At 37.2% G+C, this 19,769-nt stretch overlaps 4 protein-coding genes across 11 annotated transcripts; 3 read left to right on the top strand and 1 right to left on the bottom strand.

The window, feature by feature from the left end:
- The first annotated feature begins 9 nt into the window (after positions 1 to 9).
- LOC133674582 (serine/threonine-protein kinase STY13-like) lies at positions 10 to 4,135 on the top strand. Of its 3 annotated transcripts, none has more exons than XM_062095772.1 (5): positions 10 to 171; positions 653 to 734; positions 852 to 921; positions 1,256 to 2,226; positions 3,470 to 4,135. In XM_062095772.1, exons 4-5 carry the CDS (start codon positions 1,307 to 1,309, stop codon positions 3,807 to 3,809), a joined length of 1,260 nt encoding a protein of 419 aa, XP_061951756.1. In that variant the 5' UTR covers positions 10 to 171; positions 653 to 734; positions 852 to 921; positions 1,256 to 1,306; the 3' UTR covers positions 3,810 to 4,135. The 3 variants fall into 3 exon arrangements, with proteins under 3 accessions (XP_061951756.1, XP_061951755.1, XP_061951754.1); XM_062095771.1 differs by having other exon boundaries at positions 1,245 to 2,226; XM_062095770.1 differs by having other exon boundaries at positions 1,242 to 2,226.
- Positions 4,136 to 4,743: 608 nt separating this feature from the next.
- On the top strand, positions 4,744 to 9,014 carry LOC133674583 (serine/threonine-protein kinase STY13-like). 6 transcript variants are annotated; one of them, XM_062095774.1, is made up of 4 exons: positions 4,744 to 4,969; positions 5,296 to 5,371; positions 5,840 to 6,853; positions 8,325 to 9,014. In XM_062095774.1, exons 3-4 carry the CDS (start codon positions 5,934 to 5,936, stop codon positions 8,662 to 8,664), a joined length of 1,260 nt encoding a protein of 419 aa, XP_061951758.1. In that variant the 5' UTR covers positions 4,744 to 4,969; positions 5,296 to 5,371; positions 5,840 to 5,933; the 3' UTR covers positions 8,665 to 9,014. The 6 variants fall into 6 exon arrangements, with proteins under 6 accessions (XP_061951758.1, XP_061951757.1, XP_061951760.1 ...); XM_062095773.1 differs by having other exon boundaries at positions 5,276 to 5,371; XM_062095776.1 differs by having other exon boundaries at positions 4,744 to 4,980.
- A 304-nt stretch (positions 9,015 to 9,318) lies between these two features.
- Positions 9,319 to 10,595, bottom strand: LOC133674584 (uncharacterized). The gene is made up of 2 exons (XM_062095780.1): positions 9,654 to 10,595; positions 9,319 to 9,573 (listed from the first exon to the last, which is right to left on the bottom strand). The coding sequence occupies exons 1-2, from the start codon at positions 10,398 to 10,400 to the stop codon at positions 9,526 to 9,528; spliced, it is 795 nt and encodes a 264-aa protein (XP_061951764.1). The 5' UTR covers positions 10,401 to 10,595; the 3' UTR covers positions 9,319 to 9,525.
- A 3,627-nt stretch (positions 10,596 to 14,222) lies between these two features.
- On the top strand, positions 14,223 to 15,839 carry LOC133674052 (acetylglutamate kinase, chloroplastic-like). Its single transcript, XM_062095012.1, has one exon. It carries the CDS (start codon positions 14,626 to 14,628, stop codon positions 15,685 to 15,687), a length of 1,062 nt encoding a protein of 353 aa, XP_061950996.1. The 5' UTR covers positions 14,223 to 14,625; the 3' UTR covers positions 15,688 to 15,839.
- Positions 15,840 to 19,769: the final 3,930 nt, after the last annotated feature.

The raw sequence follows: 19,769 nt of genomic DNA, 5'->3' as shown, positions 1-19,769 counted from the left end.
AGAGAAAACCGAAGAAGCATTGAAAGTACAAGCAATGAGCAACCAAGCGGAGACTGGCTGACTGACTTGCTGTTTAGCTTGTTTCTTTGTTTTTGTCTAAAAATCTTCTTCCTCTTCTTCTTCAGCTACAACATCATCATCTCTGACTTTGTGTTGATGATGGAGATGAAGGTTATGCATTTTCTTTTATCGTTGATTGATTGATTTCCATTTCATTTCATTTCGATTCGCAGAGAATCAGACGTAGGCAGGCAGGCAGCTTTTTTCTATTTTTTTTTTAATTTACTGCTGTTACTTTGTATTTATTTCTTAATTATTACTAACAACTATAATAGTCATAATCATAGGATTGCTAAAAGAAGGAAATCATCTTCTTTTTTTCCTTTTCTTAAGTGTGATTGTGTTCAAGACAAATTAATTCTATTAATTAGCTGATCAAATTTCTGTCAGACCCTCTTCCTCTTTTCCCATTTCTATATCGAAAGCTCTAAGCTTTCTCCCGATCCTTTTTGTTTCCCTTGAAAGAAAGAAAATATTTGAAGTTTAGCTCACAATATTTGCATGGGTTTTGATTGATTTTGAAGGGTTGTATTATGTCAAAAGCTTCTGACTTGTTGTGTGACTGATTTTGTAATATGAATGTTGATTGCAGACAGTGACAGAAGAATACTGACTTTGTGTGGGCGTGGTGGCTTCAAATCTGTTGAAGAATGCCTTAACTAGCTCTTGCAAAGGTATAATCCTTCTCTTTACACTCTTAATATGATGTAGTAGTGGCAAACTTCATGGTTCTTTCTATTTTTGCTTTCTCATATTATGGCTTTTATTTAACCCCATTTGTTGACAAATAGGTTTCCAAAGTTGCCTGCTTTTCACCTCTTCCGTCTTTAATTCCATGATAATTAGAGAGTGATTTCGCAGGTACATGTCAAGTTGTTTCATTTTCTGCTTCTTAATCATCACTAATGATCTTTTGAGTCTTATAATCATGTCTGGCTTTTTACGTTCTGTCGTGTTCTTTTGCAATTAATGTGAGTGCAAGCTGCGTAAATCGTAAATGGTTTCCGATATCATACCCCACTTAATCTTGATTTCCTTCACCCATTTCAGTAGTAAATACATCACCAGGCAAAACAATGCATTACTTACCGAAAATTGTTGAAGGATTTAGATCAAGATAACTTAAAATGCTCGTTTTTGTGTTTTGTTCTGGGGTACACGTGCTGGACACTCTGTAACAGTAGATGAGTTGCAGGAGTTTATGATAAGACAAATTGTGCGTCTCTGATTTTATCTTGACAAGTTCATGGTTGGGAAAATGGTGGAGGGTCAAAAATTTACTGGACTCATAGGAGCAAGTAACAACAATGGTAACAACTACTATGGCTTTACACAAGGTTTTTATCAAGAACTTGGTGATGGTACAAACATGTCCATTGACAGTTTACAAACAAGCCATGCCGGTGGGTCTGTCTCAATGTCAGTGGATAACAGTAGTGTCGGATCCAATGATTCTTTAACCCATATGCTAAGCCATCCAGGTTTAAAACCTGTCAACCACCATAACTATAGTGTATCAGTAGGACAGAGTGTGTTTCGTCCAGGGAAAGTCACCCATGCACTAAATGATGATGCATTAGCTCAAGCATTGATGAATCCTAAGTATCCAACTGAGGGGTTGCAGAATTATGATGATTGGACAATTGATTTGAGAAAACTCAACATGGGTACAGCTTTTGCCCAAGGTGCTTTTGGAAAGTTATACAGAGGCACGTATAATGGGGAGGATGTTGCTATTAAGATATTGGAGAGGCCTGGGAATAGCCCGGAGAAAGCACAAGTGATGGAACAGCAGTTCCAGCAGGAAGTTATGATGCTTGCAAATTTAAAGCACCCGAACATTGTGCGGTTCATTGGTGCCTGCCGGAAGCCCATGGTTTGGTGTATCGTAACAGAGTATGCGAAAGGTGGGTCAGTTCGGCAGTTTTTAACCAGGAGGCACAATCGGGCAGTACCGTTGAAAATAGCAGTTCAGCAGGCTTTAGATGTTGCGAGAGGAATGGCATATGTTCATGGACTCGGGTTTATACACCGTGATTTGAAGTCAGATAACCTCTTAATAGCAGCAGATAAAACCATAAAAATTGCTGATTTTGGTGTTGCACGGATTGAGGTGCAGACTGAAGGGATGACACCCGAAACCGGGACATACCGTTGGATGGCTCCGTAAGTCTCAACACCTTTTATACACGAAGGTTTCTTTCTTTTAGGTTACATTGTGATTGTATTCATATTTTTTTGCTGTGAGCATGTGATAGTTTTCCCTTTCGGGGTTCTTTTTCTGATAAATGCATATTATTACAATAGATCTCCTCCCCTTTATTGCATGAATAAAGTATCTGATTATGAAAATGGTTGTAGATATAGGTTTTTAAGGAAATATTGGTAGTCCACATCATTGTTTGGATATGTCACTCAAATAAAGTAAAGAACTGCACAGTGAATGAGAAAGAATGTCTTAGGAAGTTGAGGTTTTCATAAAGTTTCTGGAAATGTATTCATTCTTTTGCCTTTCTTCTTTCAAAGGGGGTAGGGAATGGCTCGTCCCTCTTCATTGAGGTTTCTCTTTTACCCTGATTCCATTGAATGACAATAGTGGTAGCTACTTCTATTAGGAAGAGTTGATTATGGCAGGGGGAGTAATGGTCATCAACACCATTTTGGCAATTAGGAGAATTTGGGAAGCTTTTCTTGAGAATATTGGAATTCTATAGCAACATTGTTTGCAGTGCTATGCTGCCCTACGATTAGAATGGAGGGCCAGCAATGATATTCTATTTTCCTTTCTTATTTTAACCAGTGGATATACTGATCTCTTTTGGTGAGGCCTGAAATACAACTTAAAAAGTAACTCCATCTTTCGTGTCTGGCACCAGAACTGGCTTATGCTGATTAATGCAATGTATATTATACTGAGGTGTGACAGCTTGCATTATATTGTCTCTAAGAAGCGGTTGGAGTATTGGTAGCATGTAGTACCTAAAAGGCAATTTTAATTATTTTAGATGATTGGTTATGCTGACAGCCATGCTCGCTCCAAGTAAACTCCTAACTTGAGTTTTTTCTCAATGAAACAGACACTTGATCAGAGCATACATTCATAGGGAAATGTTAAGTTTATATATATATATATATATATGATTATTTGGATATATTCTATCTGAAAGGAATTTAGTTGGTAGTGAGTAGAATTTGATGCATGTTCTGGAAAATTAATTCATTTATCGAACTATAATAAAACTAGATCTTAGTGTCATTGTCCGATCTGGATTTGAAGGCTGGTACTCGACTGCAACATGCATCAGTTTTTTCTGATTTTTCTTTTTCAAGAATCTACATGCTTTTGCTGATAACAAGGGATCGTGATTGTAACCACCCTCTAAAGTTTTAAATGTCCCAATTCATGCAGAGAGATGATTCAGCATAGGCCCTATACACAAAAGGTGGATGTGTACAGCTTTGGAATTGTTCTTTGGGAGCTCATAACAGGCTCGCTTCCCTTCCAGAACATGACTGCTGTTCAGGCTGCCTTTGCTGTGGTGAACAAAGGAGTAAGACCAATAATCCCGTATGATTGTCTGCCTGTTCTGAGTTACATCATGACCCGCTGCTGGGATGCCAACCCTGAAATTCGCCCCCCTTTCACAGATGTTGTCAGGATGCTTGAGAATGCCGAAACCCAGATATTGACCAATGTGCGCAAGGCACGCTTCAGGTGCTGCATAGCTCAACCCATGACAGTTGAATGATCCACCAGAATATAAGACTGAAAAACAGACGTTTAAGATGATACAAATGAAAATTGTATTATTAAACCTATAAGCTGTATGAACTGAAGCTATGTCATGTATCAGTTTTCTTTCCCCCTTTTCCACCGCTAAGTAGGAAGATGTTAACCGTTTAGAATGCTGCTTTTTTTTTTAACCCTTGTTGGTGGCAGTTGTACTGATGTATCTTTATCGAAGGTCGTAGTGGTGGGGGAGCATTGATGTATCTTCCCATAGTAGCTATATATGGAGACCTGTCGTTTGTATTGTCTTGCTTGTCATATAACAAACGAGCTCAGGTTCTGTCATTTGTTGTTGTTGAGGCTTGCGAGGGCATGTTTTACACGTTGCTATGCGTTCTTGACGGGGACGAATTTGGGTGACGTCGTCCAAGGAAAAACGAGGTCCACTTGTTTAGGGCATCAGAACCTGATGATATTAGTGACATAAATATAAATAACAGTAACTGTTGTTGTATAATTGCTCCATGATTTTGAGCATATGGTAGCTGTTTTCTAGTTTTATTATGATTAGGAAACATCTAAATTTATGAGGTGAATTGATCAAATTCTCAGCTCTGCCAGGGAGTAAATAGTGTCAACTTTTATGAAGCTGTTGCTCACCTCCTCATCCCGGAGGGCCACTTGACCATATACCAATTAGCATCCAAAAAATGAGGAAACACACGCGCGCTTGCAACAAAAATTGTGAGAAATCAAAGGTTGCGACTCAAATTGAAGAATTTAAACACTGAAGGACTTGGAAATAAGTGTCATGCATGGCCCATAACCATTTGCAATATTAGATTATTAAAATGAAAGGGCAGTAAAGTATTTTCACAAGCATTCCAAGGACATTTATGTCCTTGGAGAAATTAAAAAAAAAACAAATAAATAAAAACTGAGACTTTGAAAGTAAATGCAAAGAGAAGACTGGTCTCTCTCTCTCTCTCTCTCTCTCTGTAGTTGTTGTAGCTCATCGTCTAAACATCTTGTCTTCTTCTTCCTCCTCCTCCTTTCCTTGTTCTTCTTCTTTTACTCTGCGATTCTTTATTGTAAAAGGCAGCTGAAGAATTGAATTCACACATTGTTGCTGCTGCTGATGACCCCTCCTTCCTTTCACTAATTATTAGTAACCACCAGGTGGGTAATAGGTATGCAACCATTTCTTTTTATCTATTTCACTGGTGCTCTTTCCTGATTTCTTTTAAATTACCTGATCTAATATCTGTCAGACCCTGCTTTTCATCTCTGGGCCTCTTACTCATATATAAAGCTCTAAGCTTTGAATTTGTCAAACTTAGTCTTTAGAAGTTGAATTTGTCATATTTCAGCTCAATGTTTTTCCGTTTAAGTCTTTCTCAATTAGTTGTTTCGCTGGCTTGATGGGTTTGGATTTTCATGGTCTTGACATGTGAAAGTTTGTATCTTTGTATGTGACTGTAACAGCTATGATATTTTGGTCACAGATAGAGTTTAGGATCGGGATAGCTGAATCTCTTCGAGGAGTTTCAGTTTTCATTAATTCATTCAATCATTGCAAAGGTATCACCTTTTCATTTCAGAAATGTAAATTTTCTTATTATTATGTTTCTATATTTGTTTTCTGGAATAATTAGTTTAGGTCATTTGCCCCCAAATAGGTTCCCATATTGCTCTGTTTCTGTGGAGATTGGTTAACGATTTCACTGTTGCTTGTCAATTTGTTTCATTTTATTAGCTTCCTAACCATCACTACAAGATTAGGTTTTCAAAAAATTTATTTCTTTTTATGTTCTGTTGTGATCTTATCTGGCATTAACTGTGGGTAGTCCTTGGGAGAACCGTGTAAAAGATTTTTGATGATGCCCCCACATAATCTTAATTTGTAATACCTATAAATGATAGATGACCATTTCAACGAATACTAAGAAAATTAGTGCATGCAACACTTTTCAAATGATAGCATTACTAACTGCTCATTGTCGTTTGATGTTAATCATAGCTTAAAAGTCCTCATTTGTGTGTTTATAGGGTCCATTTAGTGGAGATGCTGCCCATTTAATTAGCGTGACTAATTTTGGATAAAAAGAACTGGGTATTGTTGACTTCATTTTGACGAGTATTCATGATTGGAAAAATGGTGGAAGGGCCAAAATTTACTGGAATCATAGGAGGAAATACCAACAATGAGAACAACTACTATGATTTCACACAAGGGTTTTACCAAAAACTTGGTGAAGGTACCAACATGTCCATAGACAGTTTACAAACAAGCAATGCCGGTGGATCTGTCTCAATGTCAGTGGATAATAGTAGTGTGGGATCCAGTGATTCTTTAACCCACATCTTAAGCCATCCAGGTTTAAAACCTGTCAATCACCACAACTATAGTGGGACAGTGGGACAGAGTGTGTTTCGTCCAGGGAAGGTTACCCATGCACTAAATGATGATGCATTAGCTCAAGCATTGATGAATCCTAAGTATCCAACTGAGGGGTTGCAGAATTATGATGAATGGACGATTGATTTGAGAAAACTCAATATGGGTACAGCGTTTGCCCAAGGTGCTTTTGGAAAGCTATATAGAGGCACATATAATGGGGAGGATGTTGCAATTAAGATATTAGAGAGGCCAGAAAATAGCCCAGAGAAGGCACAAGTGATGGAGCAGCAGTTCCAACAAGAAGTTATGATGCTTGCAAATTTAAAGCACCCAAACATCGTGCGGTTTATTGGTGCCTGCCGTAAGCCCATGGTTTGGTGTATTGTGACGGAATATGCAAAGGGAGGGTCAGTTAGGCAGTTTCTGACAAGGAGGCAAAATCGGGCAGTGCCATTGAAATTGGCTGTTAAGCAAGCACTAGATGTTGCAAGGGGAATGGCTTATGTTCATGCACTTGGATTTATACACCGGGATTTGAAGTCAGATAACCTTTTGATTTCGGCTGATAAATCTATAAAAATTGCTGATTTTGGTGTCGCACGAATTGAGGTGCAGACTGAGGGGATGACACCAGAAACTGGGACATACCGTTGGATGGCTCCGTAAGTCTCTACTCCTTCCATATATTGAGGTTCCTTCTTTGTGTTATTTTATGATGTTATGCATATTTCTGTTGTAGCCAGATGAACTTTTTTGTCCTAATTCTGATAGATATGTTTTACATGGGCAATTCTTTCCCTTTACTGAATGATTAACCTATCTCTGCGCATATGGTAGTACTCGTAAGTTTTTTAGGAAATGGTGCTGTTCTCCCTAGGTGTGGTGGTGTTGTTGATTAAATAAAGGAATGAAACATTGATAATAAATGAGAGAGGCATTCTAAGAAAGTGGGTCATTTCTTCCCTTTTCATTCTTGTGCACACTATGTGTATAGCTTGTCTTACCTGGATTTCTCTTTTTGCAAATCAATTCAGCATAACGGTTTTTAGTTCCATGGATGTTGGCAAGTGAAGCAGCATCCATTTTTATCGCGTGGGAAGATTTCTTTTAAGTTTTTGGATTCTGTGGCATTGTCTTGTGAAGTGTTATGGTATCCTACCATTAGGATGGAAGAGCTAGAAACTGGTGTTTTTTTTTTAAAAAAACTATTTTCTCTCTTTTAAACAGTGACTTCAGGACCTAAAAAAGTCGTTCCACATTTCACATCTTGACAGTGGCGCAAGAACTTTTAGTTTTGTTTATAGTTTCTCTCGATGGAGCAACTTGTTTTAGTTATTTGCAAGATGGTTGTGGTTTTGTAAAAGTTACCTTAAAGGAGAACTCTGTCTTTCACTTGTCTTCCTAAGTGTTTTCGTAGATTTGTCATCTCTCTTCTAAACCTCCCCTCCTTTTGATGTTGAGCTTAAGTTGCAAATCAGATTAAATTTAACCAAGTCATGTGGCAGGCAATATGTTTTGGGGTTAGATTTCTTTACAAGGAATGGCCATTCCTAGATTTCTGGTTTGTGGCTGGCTAAACGAGCTTGACCTAAATCTTTTTACATAAGCAACATCCAGATGAGGTGGGTTTTTTTGTCATTTGTGGGACGCTAGAAGAAGACCAGGAAAGAGATGTAGATTGGAAATCTCATTTCATTCCTGTCTCTCTCTCGGGAACATTGAATCTTATGTAACAAAGTAAAAAAGACTTCTACCCTTTTATTCAGCGCCTCATGGTTTTGAGGCCATGCTTTTTATAAACTATCATATAGACGATGTTTTTCTGATAGACATGCATGCTGCCATAAGTGACATTTATGCTTGTATACACGGAAGTTCCTTGTGCTTAAATATATTTTTCTTAAAGGGGAATTTAATGATTATTAATTGGAGTTTGCTGCATGCTCTAGGATATCAATTATTGTGCTCATTTATAGCACCACAGCAAGGTTTATCTTCTTAGTTCCATCAACTGTCAGGCATATGAGTTTTTCTGAATCGCCGTTTTCTTGAATCTACGAACTTCTGTCATTTGCGACAACAGATTGTGGTTGTAATTATTCTCTTACGTGTTTGACTTGCCAATTTGTACAGAGAGATGATTCAGCACAGGCCCTATACACAAAAGGTGGATGTGTATAGCTTTGGGATTGTCCTTTGGGAGCTCATAACAGGTTTGCTTCCCTTCCAGAACATGACAGCAGTGCAGGCAGCATTTGCTGTTGTGAACAAGGGGGTAAGGCCAGTTATACCAAATGATTGTCTCCCTGTGCTGAGTGACATCATGACGCGCTGCTGGGATACCAATCCTGAAGTCCGTCCCCCCTTCACCGAGATCGTCAGGATGCTTGAGAATGCTGAGACTGAGATCTTGACCACCGTGCGCAAGGCACGTTTCAGATGTTGCATGACTCAACCCATGACAGTTGACTGATCCAGAGAACATAAGACCTGATAACAGATCGTAAAGAGGATACAAATGAAAAAACGAAATATAAACCGAAGCTGTATGGATGAATTTTATGTTTGTGTATGTATCAGTATTTTTTTTTTCTTTTTCCAGATAGGGAAAAGTTGACCATTTAGACCGGATGGTTCCTGGTGTTTGGTGTCAATTGTAATGGAGTAGCGTGGTTGAAGGTCATGGTTTCCAAGCTGTAGTAGTAGGGGAGCATTGGTGTATCTTCCCTCTGTAGCTATAAATATATATATGTACCTGCCATTTTCATTGTTGTTTGTTGTTGTATCTTATATAACAAACGCAGGTTCTCTTTGGATTAATAATGCTTCAATTAGTTCCTTCCTTTGCTTATCAGTTCCATAACCACCCTGCCCTATTAGCGTGGGAGCTGGCGTATCAGCCAATCGTTCTCAAGTCAGTTGGCATGTGTACACTTTACAGGGATGAACTGTATTGTATTATACTTGTAAATTGGTAGTCTCTAGGACCCGAAATCGTTTTGCTTGTAAATTTGAAGTCGCTAGGACAGTCATGTCCAGGTTTTCAGTAACAATGGCACAAAAGTTTCTGTTTTTTCGGTAATACCTTCCCAAACCAGAAAGGGGTTAAAATGCACTTTGCTGCCAGTTAAACATAAACTAAAGACCAGTAACATAAACACCAGGACAGAAAAAGGGGGTTTTGGGGGTGGGTATTGTCAATACAAAAGAAAAGCATAGATGGAACAGGAAATGAACATTAATAACAAGCATCAGAGACCAGTCATGCTAAAACTAAGTGTTGTGGTAGCAATATGATGAATTGGTCACCGGTCACCACAGCAGCCGCCGCAGCTTACATAGCACGCTGCCCCCCAGATTGAGAACCGGAGGCCAATCCGTCCTAAACATAAGAACATATAAACACTTGTATTAAAAAAGAAATGCAATGCTACAAACAGATGGAATTAATTAAGAACTCACGGAGGTAAGTTTGGTCCGCCTTGCTGGTTGACACTCGGTTATCTTTTCCTCCCAAGCAGGGGACATCGTCTCCAGGTAATCCAGATTAAATCCATAAGCTAGATTAAAGGCACTGAAATAGTAGATGCCAACAACAGTCCCATTCTTGCTAAAAAATGGGGTGCCACACACATGCTCGCTGCCATAAATAGCTCCTACCTCCACAAATTGTATCGGAACTCTCTTGTGATAAGCATGCTTAATGCTAGGTGCAACTATTTGTTGCACTTCTTTACTCATGATAACAGATGACAAGTTTCTGTTCGGACATGAAACCATTCCTTTAAGATATCGATACGCATTATTAAAAAAGACATGAATAAAATGAATCTCACTGCCTTGTACAGCTGCAGAGGTAGCGAGGCGTGCATAGGGAAAGTCCTCCCTCTCTGACTCCAACTTGAGCAATAAAAATGGATGATCAGCATATTCATGACAGATAGCCGCCTTGAATCCTTCATCATCATCTTTAAAACAAACATGCATTCCTGTTCTGTTAGTGCCGGTGTCGGTGTTGATAGTAAGGATGTGGCCATAAGGTGAGATCACAACACCAGCTGCAAACAAGGATAGCGTGCCGGATTCAAAAACATTATAGATTCGAGCAACAGTGGGCACCATGGTTTTGAAAAAAGTTGGTATCTCAGAAGCATCCAGGGATGGATGATCGTCTCCTGCATCATAGGATCGAGCATCATCCGGATACATTGTGATTTGGAGGATAGTATTTCACAGAGGAAAGATCTAGCGGTTGAAAATAAGGGATCTAGGGTTTATTACAACGGCAATCTAGCGATCTAGCTATGGACGGAGAATGGAGTGGATAGGCATTAAGTAGTGACGAGGTCTCAAGGGCGAAAAACCCGCCTTTCAGTCGTTCACGTGAATACTGTGTTGGTTGGAATTTCGTTTTGTACAATGCGCTTTTGGTTACGAACAACTGCCTTCCTTTATCTCCTTGTGATTTATTAATTTAGTTTTTATTTAATCCCTATATCCTTTATAAATTAATCATTTTCGTCTATTTCATCTAATTTATTTTGATTTTTTTAAGTTTAAAAAATAAAAGTAATTTTATATACGATGTTGGAAAGTTTAAGGAGGATTAATTAAAAACAAGATATTATTAAATTAAACATGATCAACACTTATTAAACAACTATATTATAATTAAATCTAAAATAACAAGGGAAATTATTGTGCAGCAGAGGATATAAAACGTTATTCCTTGTAGTAATATAAAAATTAATGAAATTTGAACTATAAAATCTTTTAACCATGCATGGGAGGTTAGGTGATTTTTTTCATTATAATACAATTGTCTCTTACAAATTATAAAAGACTAGACTTGTTATTTTATTTTTTTGTCATGGTAAAATTATTAATTTAATCCTAAAATAAAAAAAAAAGTTTATCATTCAGTCAAGGTGTTCTGGTATTTTTTATTTTTTTAAAATAATAAAATTACTTTATTAATCTTAAAGAAAAAATCAACTAAACTTTTTACTAATGTTTTTTTTATCCTTTTACCTTTTTTTTTTTATATCAAAATTATTTATGGATATTATTTTATTTGATAATATATTAAATATTATTAAAAAAAAAACAGTTGAAAGAAAATACGTTGATGCATGCAAGATTTGAATAGTCTTGGCGTTTTCACCGTGTTCTCTGACACCAATAACTTTTTTTTTTCCTCTCCCTGCCTCGATTTCTGCCAGACCACTGAAAAATTGTATCGGAATGATTTGCTTTATCCGGGCAATGGCGCGCTGTACGTGCTTGTTCCGTGGTGGTCCAGTACTATGAGTGTGTTTATTTTTACTGTAATGGTTTCGGTGCGGTTGTGTTGTGATTGAAAAAAAATAATTCTTTTAAAATATATTTTTTCTGTGATTTGTGTATATATTTTGAGTATTTGGTTAAAAATATGGTTTAATTTTATTGTTGTTAAAAACATGTTTAGTTAAACCTGTAATTGTGGTTGCTTTTGTATCCAAAATGACGAAAAAGGACATAAATAAAATAATTCTTTGTATTAAGAGAAAATAAAACATTTTGTCCACATAAATACCGGCAAAATAATAAAAGTGTGATTTTTTATTACAATTAAATATTATTGTCCCATCAAACTATTTGCAATGCCATCACGAATATAATTCATACGCGACGCTCTTTGGTGTCTAGTTGTTTGTGATTGTGGAATGACATCGAGAAAAATATTTAAAAAACAAAATCAGGATGGTTATCAAACTTGTTGAATGCAACAACTTTAATGCCATCATGAATGCAAGCCAATGCTTGCATTGCCTAGTATTACAAATATTTCTTTAATTTTAATGCCAATAAAGATAATGATAATATATTAATATATGATGTATAGAGAGCATTACAGTTGGTAGAAGTTTTAGACAAAGAAAACCTTCAGTTTATATTCTACAAAAGAAACCTTATATGTCACTATGAGACCTGTGAGCGAAGACTATTTACAAGTATATAAATTACAAACACAAGAAAAATGACCGTGATGTTGAGGACAGATAGAGCTAATTAATTTCTTGGTAAAGGTTGCAGCGTTTTCTGAACAGCAGCCACGGCAAAAGCAACAGCAAGTGGCTTTTGCTTATTCTGCGTTTGGAACATAATTTATGTGGGTTCCATGGAGTTTGAAAACGTGAGTAGATATTAACCAAACAGCTTGAAACAATAGAACCACAAGAAACGTGGACGCTCCCACGTAACCAAACAGATTCTCTATCATCTGAAGGATGAGAATGGTGTTATTGGGGTAGAATGATTGGTTGGATGCCTCAAGTTCAAAGCCAAGAAGACACTGGATATATAAAAGGGTTCTTTTTAATGCAGCTATTTTTGCATCAAATAAAAACGGCACATCTGCTGACAGTTTCCTCGCAGTAGAGGTAACTTCGATTTAGGGGAGTAAAAAACTTGAAAAATTAAGAAATTTGAAAAAAAAAAAAAATTAAAAAAATCGAACCGTAAAAAAAAATAATTAAAATTTTAAAAAAATCGACCGGTTCAGTTTTATAAATCTAAAATTGAAAAAACCGAACTGAACCCGAACCGAAAAAAACAGAAAAAACCGAGTCAAACTGAAAAAACCGAGCAAAACCGGTTTAAACCGGTTTTGGTCCTAAAAACCAAACCAAAACCAGCCGGTTTGAACCGGTTTCGGTTTTTTTAAAAAACTCAGTTTAATTATTTTTTTTAATAAAAATCAAACCGAATAAAAAATAATCACTCTTCTTCGATCAATCAAAGATAAGAATCTATCCTTTCATTCATATGGTAACTGTAAGCTTTGCATTTTTCAATCTTAGTAGCTGTCGTGTTTAATTAGTAATGAGATATTCTATTGAAATTAAGATAATAAAATCCTATCAATAAAATATATTCAATTTTTACTAAAAAGATGTGTGTGTCTGTAGAAGATTGGCTGCGACAGACGTTTGAGTGTTTACAACAATATTTGCATAAGACATGTATGATCCTTGTAGAAAAGCAAAGAAACCCTATGTGATTCATCAACAATTTTACAGTGTGTATTTATGCGAGGGAAATTGCAAAACTTGCAACTCAATATGCATGTGATCTCCACACAAGCCACATTCTACCATGATATTGCCGCGGCTATAATCATTACAGAATTTCTACCTAATAATTAGATTGCTTGCAGTTATTCCTTCAATATGAGCTCGCAAAACATCAATATTGCTTGCAATTATTATTCCAGAAATATTTTTTTTTCGTTAGATTCTTTTTAAATTTATATAAATTTTTGTTTTATCCATTTTTTTAATTAGTATTTTTATATTTATCTCTAATTATTTTGATTAGTTAGAATTTTACATTATTATTTTTTAAAATTTGTCTTTTATATTATGATTTGATCTCATAATCTGTGTTAGAAATTCACAAGTTCGATTATATATTTGTAAGTGATGGTCAAGAGGATTATGATGATAGTAGTTGCTTCAATCTTACAGTAGTGGCGAGGATGACGATTTTGTAGGCAATGGTTTCTATTAAATGTTTCGTCATTAATTATCAAAATCCTCAAATTGCTATTTACAGTAGTGTAGATCATGTAATTATTGAACTATATATAGTTGCGTTCAAGAAAAGAAAGGCATTTTTTTTTAGATTTTCCCACTTTCCCATCTGTTGCTGTTGTACCATATAGAAACCAAAGATCACAGGTGTAAGATGTGCAGAAAAATGGATGGCTGCTTGTTGATGAACCAACATACACGCAGAGGATTGAAGTGTTTGCAAGAACAAGAAAGGCTCAATCTGGTATAAACGAGTCAAACTGTTACATGTGGGTACGAAGATGGGCAGAGGTTGATTCATAATTTCGTATCTCACTCATGGCGGCCTCAGATAGGACTGGTCAAGCAAATGAGCTCAAGTGAGCCATAGCCCCTAACCACTCGAGGACTACATTGGAATGGTCAACATTAAACACTCTTGTTTTCAACTCACGAATTTGAGGTCAGGGGTCAATTAAGGTATTATGGAGCTAGTCTTTGCATATTCGAGAGAGGAAGTCTCTTTTTTTTTGTTTTTCACAGACAATTTTTCCAGGTTCGAATCCAAAACTAACAAGCAGAGTGGCGAATAAAACTAGTTATGCCCGGTGAGATCAGAACCCTAAACCAAAGAAAAGAGTGATGATGGTGAAGAGACGAGATGTAAGAAGGCACGTGGAGATGAGGAGGCAGCCAATAATGCAATCAAATTCAGACTTGGCTTGATGAGTCCTGTTTTGTCCTATAAATACAAAGGAAGGACCAAAACCCCATTCGCTCATCGTTTTCCTTACAGCCCCCTCTAGTCATCCTCCTTTCTTCACTTCTTACGTGCAGCAGCAGAGCTAAGTGCCCAATACAACAACAACAACAAGAAGACGATGGCCAAATCCTTGAATTTATCAGCATCACCTTCAACACCCACCCTTTCTCTCTCTTCTTCTTCTAAATACTCTACCCTCCTCGAAACCCCAACTACCCTTTCCTTCCCTTTATCTCGCCACCACTCCCACTCTCACTCTCTAACCGTAAGATCCTCCTCCTCCTCCTCCTCTGCTACAACCACCGCTACCCCAACTTCCACCACCTCTTCCAACCAATTCCGAGTAGACATACTATCAGAATCCCTACCTTACATCCAGAAATTCAGGGGCAAAACCGTTGTCGTCAAATATGGTGGCGCTGCCATGAAACAACCTGAACTCAAAGCCTCTGTTGTGAGCGACCTTGTCCTCCTCTCCTGTGTTGGTCTCCGCCCTGTTTTAGTCCATGGTGGCGGCCCAGAAATCAACCACTGGCTAAAACTCCTCAACATTGAGCCTCTCTTCCATGAGGGTCTCCGCGTTACTGATGCCAAGACCATGGAGATTGTGTCTATGGTATTGGTTGGAAAGGTCAATAAAGACCTTGTTTCTTTGATCAATAAGGCTGGTGCCACCGCGGTTGGCCTTTCTGGCATGGATGGCCGCCTTCTTATGGCCAAACCAACTCCTAACTCTGCTAAACTAGGGTTTGTTGGAGAGGTTGCACGCGTAGACCCCACTATTTTGCAGCCTCTTGTTAATAATGGGCATATACCAGTGATTGCGTCTGTGGCGGCCGATGAGTTGGGTCAGTCTTATAACATCAATGCTGACACTGTGGCAGGGGAGGTGGCTGCGGCATTGGGGGCGGAGAAGCTGATATTGCTGACTGATGTGGCGGGGATACTTGAAAACAAAGATGATCCAGGGAGTTTGGTGAGGGAGATTGATATAAAGGGGGTGAAGAAATTGATTGAAGAGAAGAAAGTGGGAGGTGGGATGATACCAAAAGTGAATTGTTGTGTGGCGTCACTTAGTCAAGGTGTTAGAACTGCTAGTATTATTGATGGAAGAGTACAACATTCTTTGCTTCATGAGATTATGTCTGAAGAAGGCATTGGTACTATGATTACTGGCTAACCCACTGTTCTGTTTTTGGTTGCTTGTCTGTTTGATTGTGGAAGAATAATGACTCAATGCTAGAGCTCTGTACTTATCAAGTGAAGTCTTTCTTTGATGTTTGTTGTTTTTGCTTGATGGGTTTCTATTAAATTTATTTCTTTGCTTGTCAATGGTGATTGATTGATTTGATGACTCAAGCAATTAGTGATCTTCAGTTGTAATTGATTAACTGTATGACTTGCTAGTGTTCTTGCTCATTTCTGTAAATTCTAATCCATTGCTCCGGCGACTTTGAAGGCGTTCAAAAGACACCTGTTTGATGTTGAGCCTGATGCTTAAATGACTGAGTCAGTGCCTCCGAGATCTGATCACCTACATGACCGGATCCGGACATGCCTTAGGTCAACATGGAACCGGAGCCCCAGTTCCGGTGCTCTCTACAGTAATTTAGTTAGTGAATTGCGATTATCAACAATTGTTCCAGACAGCCATGACTCCTTATTCTTTGTTTCCAAAAAGGGATAAGAATATGTGAGTTATTGACACCTCTGGGTTCATATCATATGGTATCGTTTTTATGATTTAGAGCATTGGATTCGGAGCGTGTAAAAAGATTGGTTTGAGGTTTAGCAGTGAACTAAAAACTCTGTGGTGCATGTTAAAAGATTTGTTGCTAATGGCAGAATCATTGTGTGTGAATAGACAAGGAGTAACTGCACTGCAGAGCATCAGAAAATAGCCGTCTAGTTCCGGTTATTTTTCATCTCACTTCTGGAATTAGATTCTGTGGTCAACTGGAATTAAGCTTAAATAGTAGTGATATCTATTCGTCTAACAATTAATACTGCTTGGTTGCCCCAATATTTTGACCAAATCAAAGTAAAAAATCTACTCCTTTCGCCCACAGGATTTTCCTTTAAAGACTGGTTATTTCCTTTGCATACTCCAAAGGTGCATTTCTATTGGCTTGAACCTCTGCTGGTTTTGGCAGCTTCTCGCCGGATCAACTTTGGAAATATTTGTAATAACATATGGATCCTGGAGACTTCACTCAGCACAGGGAGACAATCATTTGGGATAACTGGCCTTACCCCCTTGTTCACAACAGTAAATGCTGCCTGCACTGCTGTCATGTTCTGGAAGGGAAGCAAACCAGTTATGAGCTCCCAAAACTATACACATCCACCTCGTGTATAGGGCCTATGCTGAATCATCTCTCTGTACATATGGGCAAGTCAAACACACAAGAGAATAATTACAAACACGATCTGCAGTAGAAATTGACAGAAGTTAGCAGATTTACGAAAACATCAATTCGAAAAAACTCGTGTACTTGACAGTTGAAAGCGGTTGCAGGTTCCCAAATAATCTTTCTGTTGTTACAAGCAATGACCCATCTACCGGGACTTGCAAGTATAGGATCATGATTCAAGGTTAAACAGTCGCCTCTGTTGTTGAAGGTGGAAGAAGGTTTTCAATGTCTAGTTTGGTAGCGTTTGTCTTCGTGTCTCTTTCAGCGTTTTTGTGACTTTTAGGAACTGATTGTATTGGATTGTTACTTGTATTTCCTTGATTGGTATGTCTAGACGAAGCTAATTTGAGCATTTCACTTTTAAGTCTTGAAGCATACCTACTAAACAAGAAAACTCAACATGATCAAATTTAGCTGCACATTTTGTATTCAAGTCGAAGCGCACTATTTTCCACCTGCATTAGTGGACTTCTAATTGCAGATGAAAAGAAAACGTTTACTACATTTTCATTGATTTCATCAAACAACTGGAACACAACAGGATCATAACAGCTAGCTGGTCTCATGCTGCTGGTCGAAATAGTCATGCATCCAGACCAGAATGATGAAGATAGCCTGCAAATGCCTTCCAAACACTGAATCAACTCCTCCATGAATCACAAGTCCTCTGTGTTTATAAAAACGAAAGATGTCACCTCTGAAAATCAATTTTACATATTCCTATCATTCGTAAATTAAAAGGAAGCCATAGCAAGAATGTCAATCAAACAGCCACCCCTGTAAAAGACCATAGAAATGGTATAGAAGTGAGGGGAAAAAAAACATTTGCGAGGGATGGCTTGGAGAGAGCCTGTCTCGTCACAGCAAGATCAGATTCATTAATCTCATTTTTCTATGCCGTTAGAGTTTGAGACCTGGACAAACAATACGGTAATGGGTTAAGAAGTTAAGGCAGTATTATAAAACCTATTAAAAATCGGCTAAATCGACGCCCTTTGTTAATGCAAACTGTAACCACAACAGAAGACAGAAAAAATGGATGAAAAAAGGGTTATGGAGTAGTAATGACAATGCATCCATGCAAATCTCAGATGAGAAGATGCAGAATTTGGGAACACATTTAGTTTGCTAGGGATATGGGTTTCTTGTAATGCGTAAGCTGTCATTGTTAAGAGCAACATTTAATCTATTCTGTCAACGTATTAAGAAAATGGATTGAAAACAGAAACAGAGGATGCAACAGAGTGTAAATAAGATGGAACAAAGCAGAACCAAACTAATTTCTGGTTAGTTTTGATTATATATGAAAGGTTTCGGTTTAGTTGGATTTTTCTAATAAAAAACCAAATGTAGCCAAAAGAAAAAATGTTCACCCCTGTTTCAAATGATATACATATTCACTCCATTATGGATGAATCACTGCCTACCACCTTAATAAATCATCACCAGTGCAAAATCAACCCTCTTTCCCTGCAACGTCTTCTCCAATGTGCCCGGCCCTCTTCTCTCTTTTTTTCTTTTGTCTGTCTAGTATTCCCATCCTTGTTCTGGCTTTTTTTTTTTTTTTGAATAATCACCACTAGAACCGCCATTTTAATTGCAACTGACATGAGAGTCGCGCCACTTTCCCTACAACATCTTCTTCTTCAATATATAATGCCCTCTTCTCTCTCTCTGTTTTTTTTTTTTTAATTCTTAATTTACCACTGTTTTCTTTGGCCCATCACAAGCCAGATCATGCGAGGGCATCACATGATCATGCATCCAGCTAATACACATATAAAAGGGAAATCTAGGGGATGATAAAACAAATGAAAGAAGAAGAAGAAGAAGAAGAAGAAAACAAGTACTAGCAAGGGCTTAAATTCTTTCCAATACCAATGGTGGAGTGCTAGCCTGAACACTAAGATGGCAAGGAGAAACTTATTTGTATGGAATGCATTATAAGAATTGAAGATCCGACGGCAAGCCAAACCGAAACTTGTAAAGCAAAGCCTAATCCAACCCCTTTTCATCTCTAATTAGCCTTTAATATACTTCCCACCCAAATACAATCTCAATGTGTTCATGCATCAAGGGTATTCACAATACAATAATAATAATAATAATAATAATAATAATAATAATAACAACAACAACAACAACATGACACAAATGTTTGTTGCTTATAAATAAGACAACAATAATTGAAGTAATAATATTGTTGTATGCACTATTTAGTAGGTGGTCTAATAGTAAGAATTTGGAACTAAGAGGTTTGCTCTCTTTGTATTCTCAAGTTTGAACCCTATGGTTGCTAATATAATAGCCACTGAAGGCTTATAAAGTCATTAACTTCAGGACCCGTGGGATTAGTCGAGATGTGCATAAGCTGACCCGAACACCACCGTTAATAAATAATAATAATAATAATAATAATATTGTTGTATGTTTGTGGCGTCGAGACAAATATCCTCCCATATTGGTATCATCAAGAATGAAATTAGTATCGTTGTCTTGTATTTCGATCATTAGAAACCTTAACTAGTTATAGAGTCTAGATAAGATAATCGATTATGTACAAGAAAAACGCATCTCTTAACTATTATAAAGCTCAAAACATATAAAATAAAAAAAAGACTGCCATTTTATTTAATATTTGAAACACATCATATGTATAAGTTTAAAATCTCAAATATTAAAAAGAACAAAATAAAATTTTGATGTTTTTTTTTAGATGTAAATTAAATTCTCATAACTTTAATAAACTAGGTATCAAATCCAACACTTATGTAAAATAAAAAATAAAAATTATTTTTTTGTGATTTTTTAGTATGCAAAATGATGCAAATATGATTTTTGAAAAACT

The sequence above is a fragment of the Populus nigra genome, chromosome 15 (assembly GCF_951802175.1).
Source record: "Populus nigra chromosome 15, ddPopNigr1.1, whole genome shotgun sequence".
Classification (NCBI taxonomy): Eukaryota; Viridiplantae; Streptophyta; class Magnoliopsida; order Malpighiales; family Salicaceae; genus Populus; species Populus nigra.
Note: the sequence above shows the minus strand (reverse complement) of the source record. Positions and strands in the feature narration are given on the sequence as shown.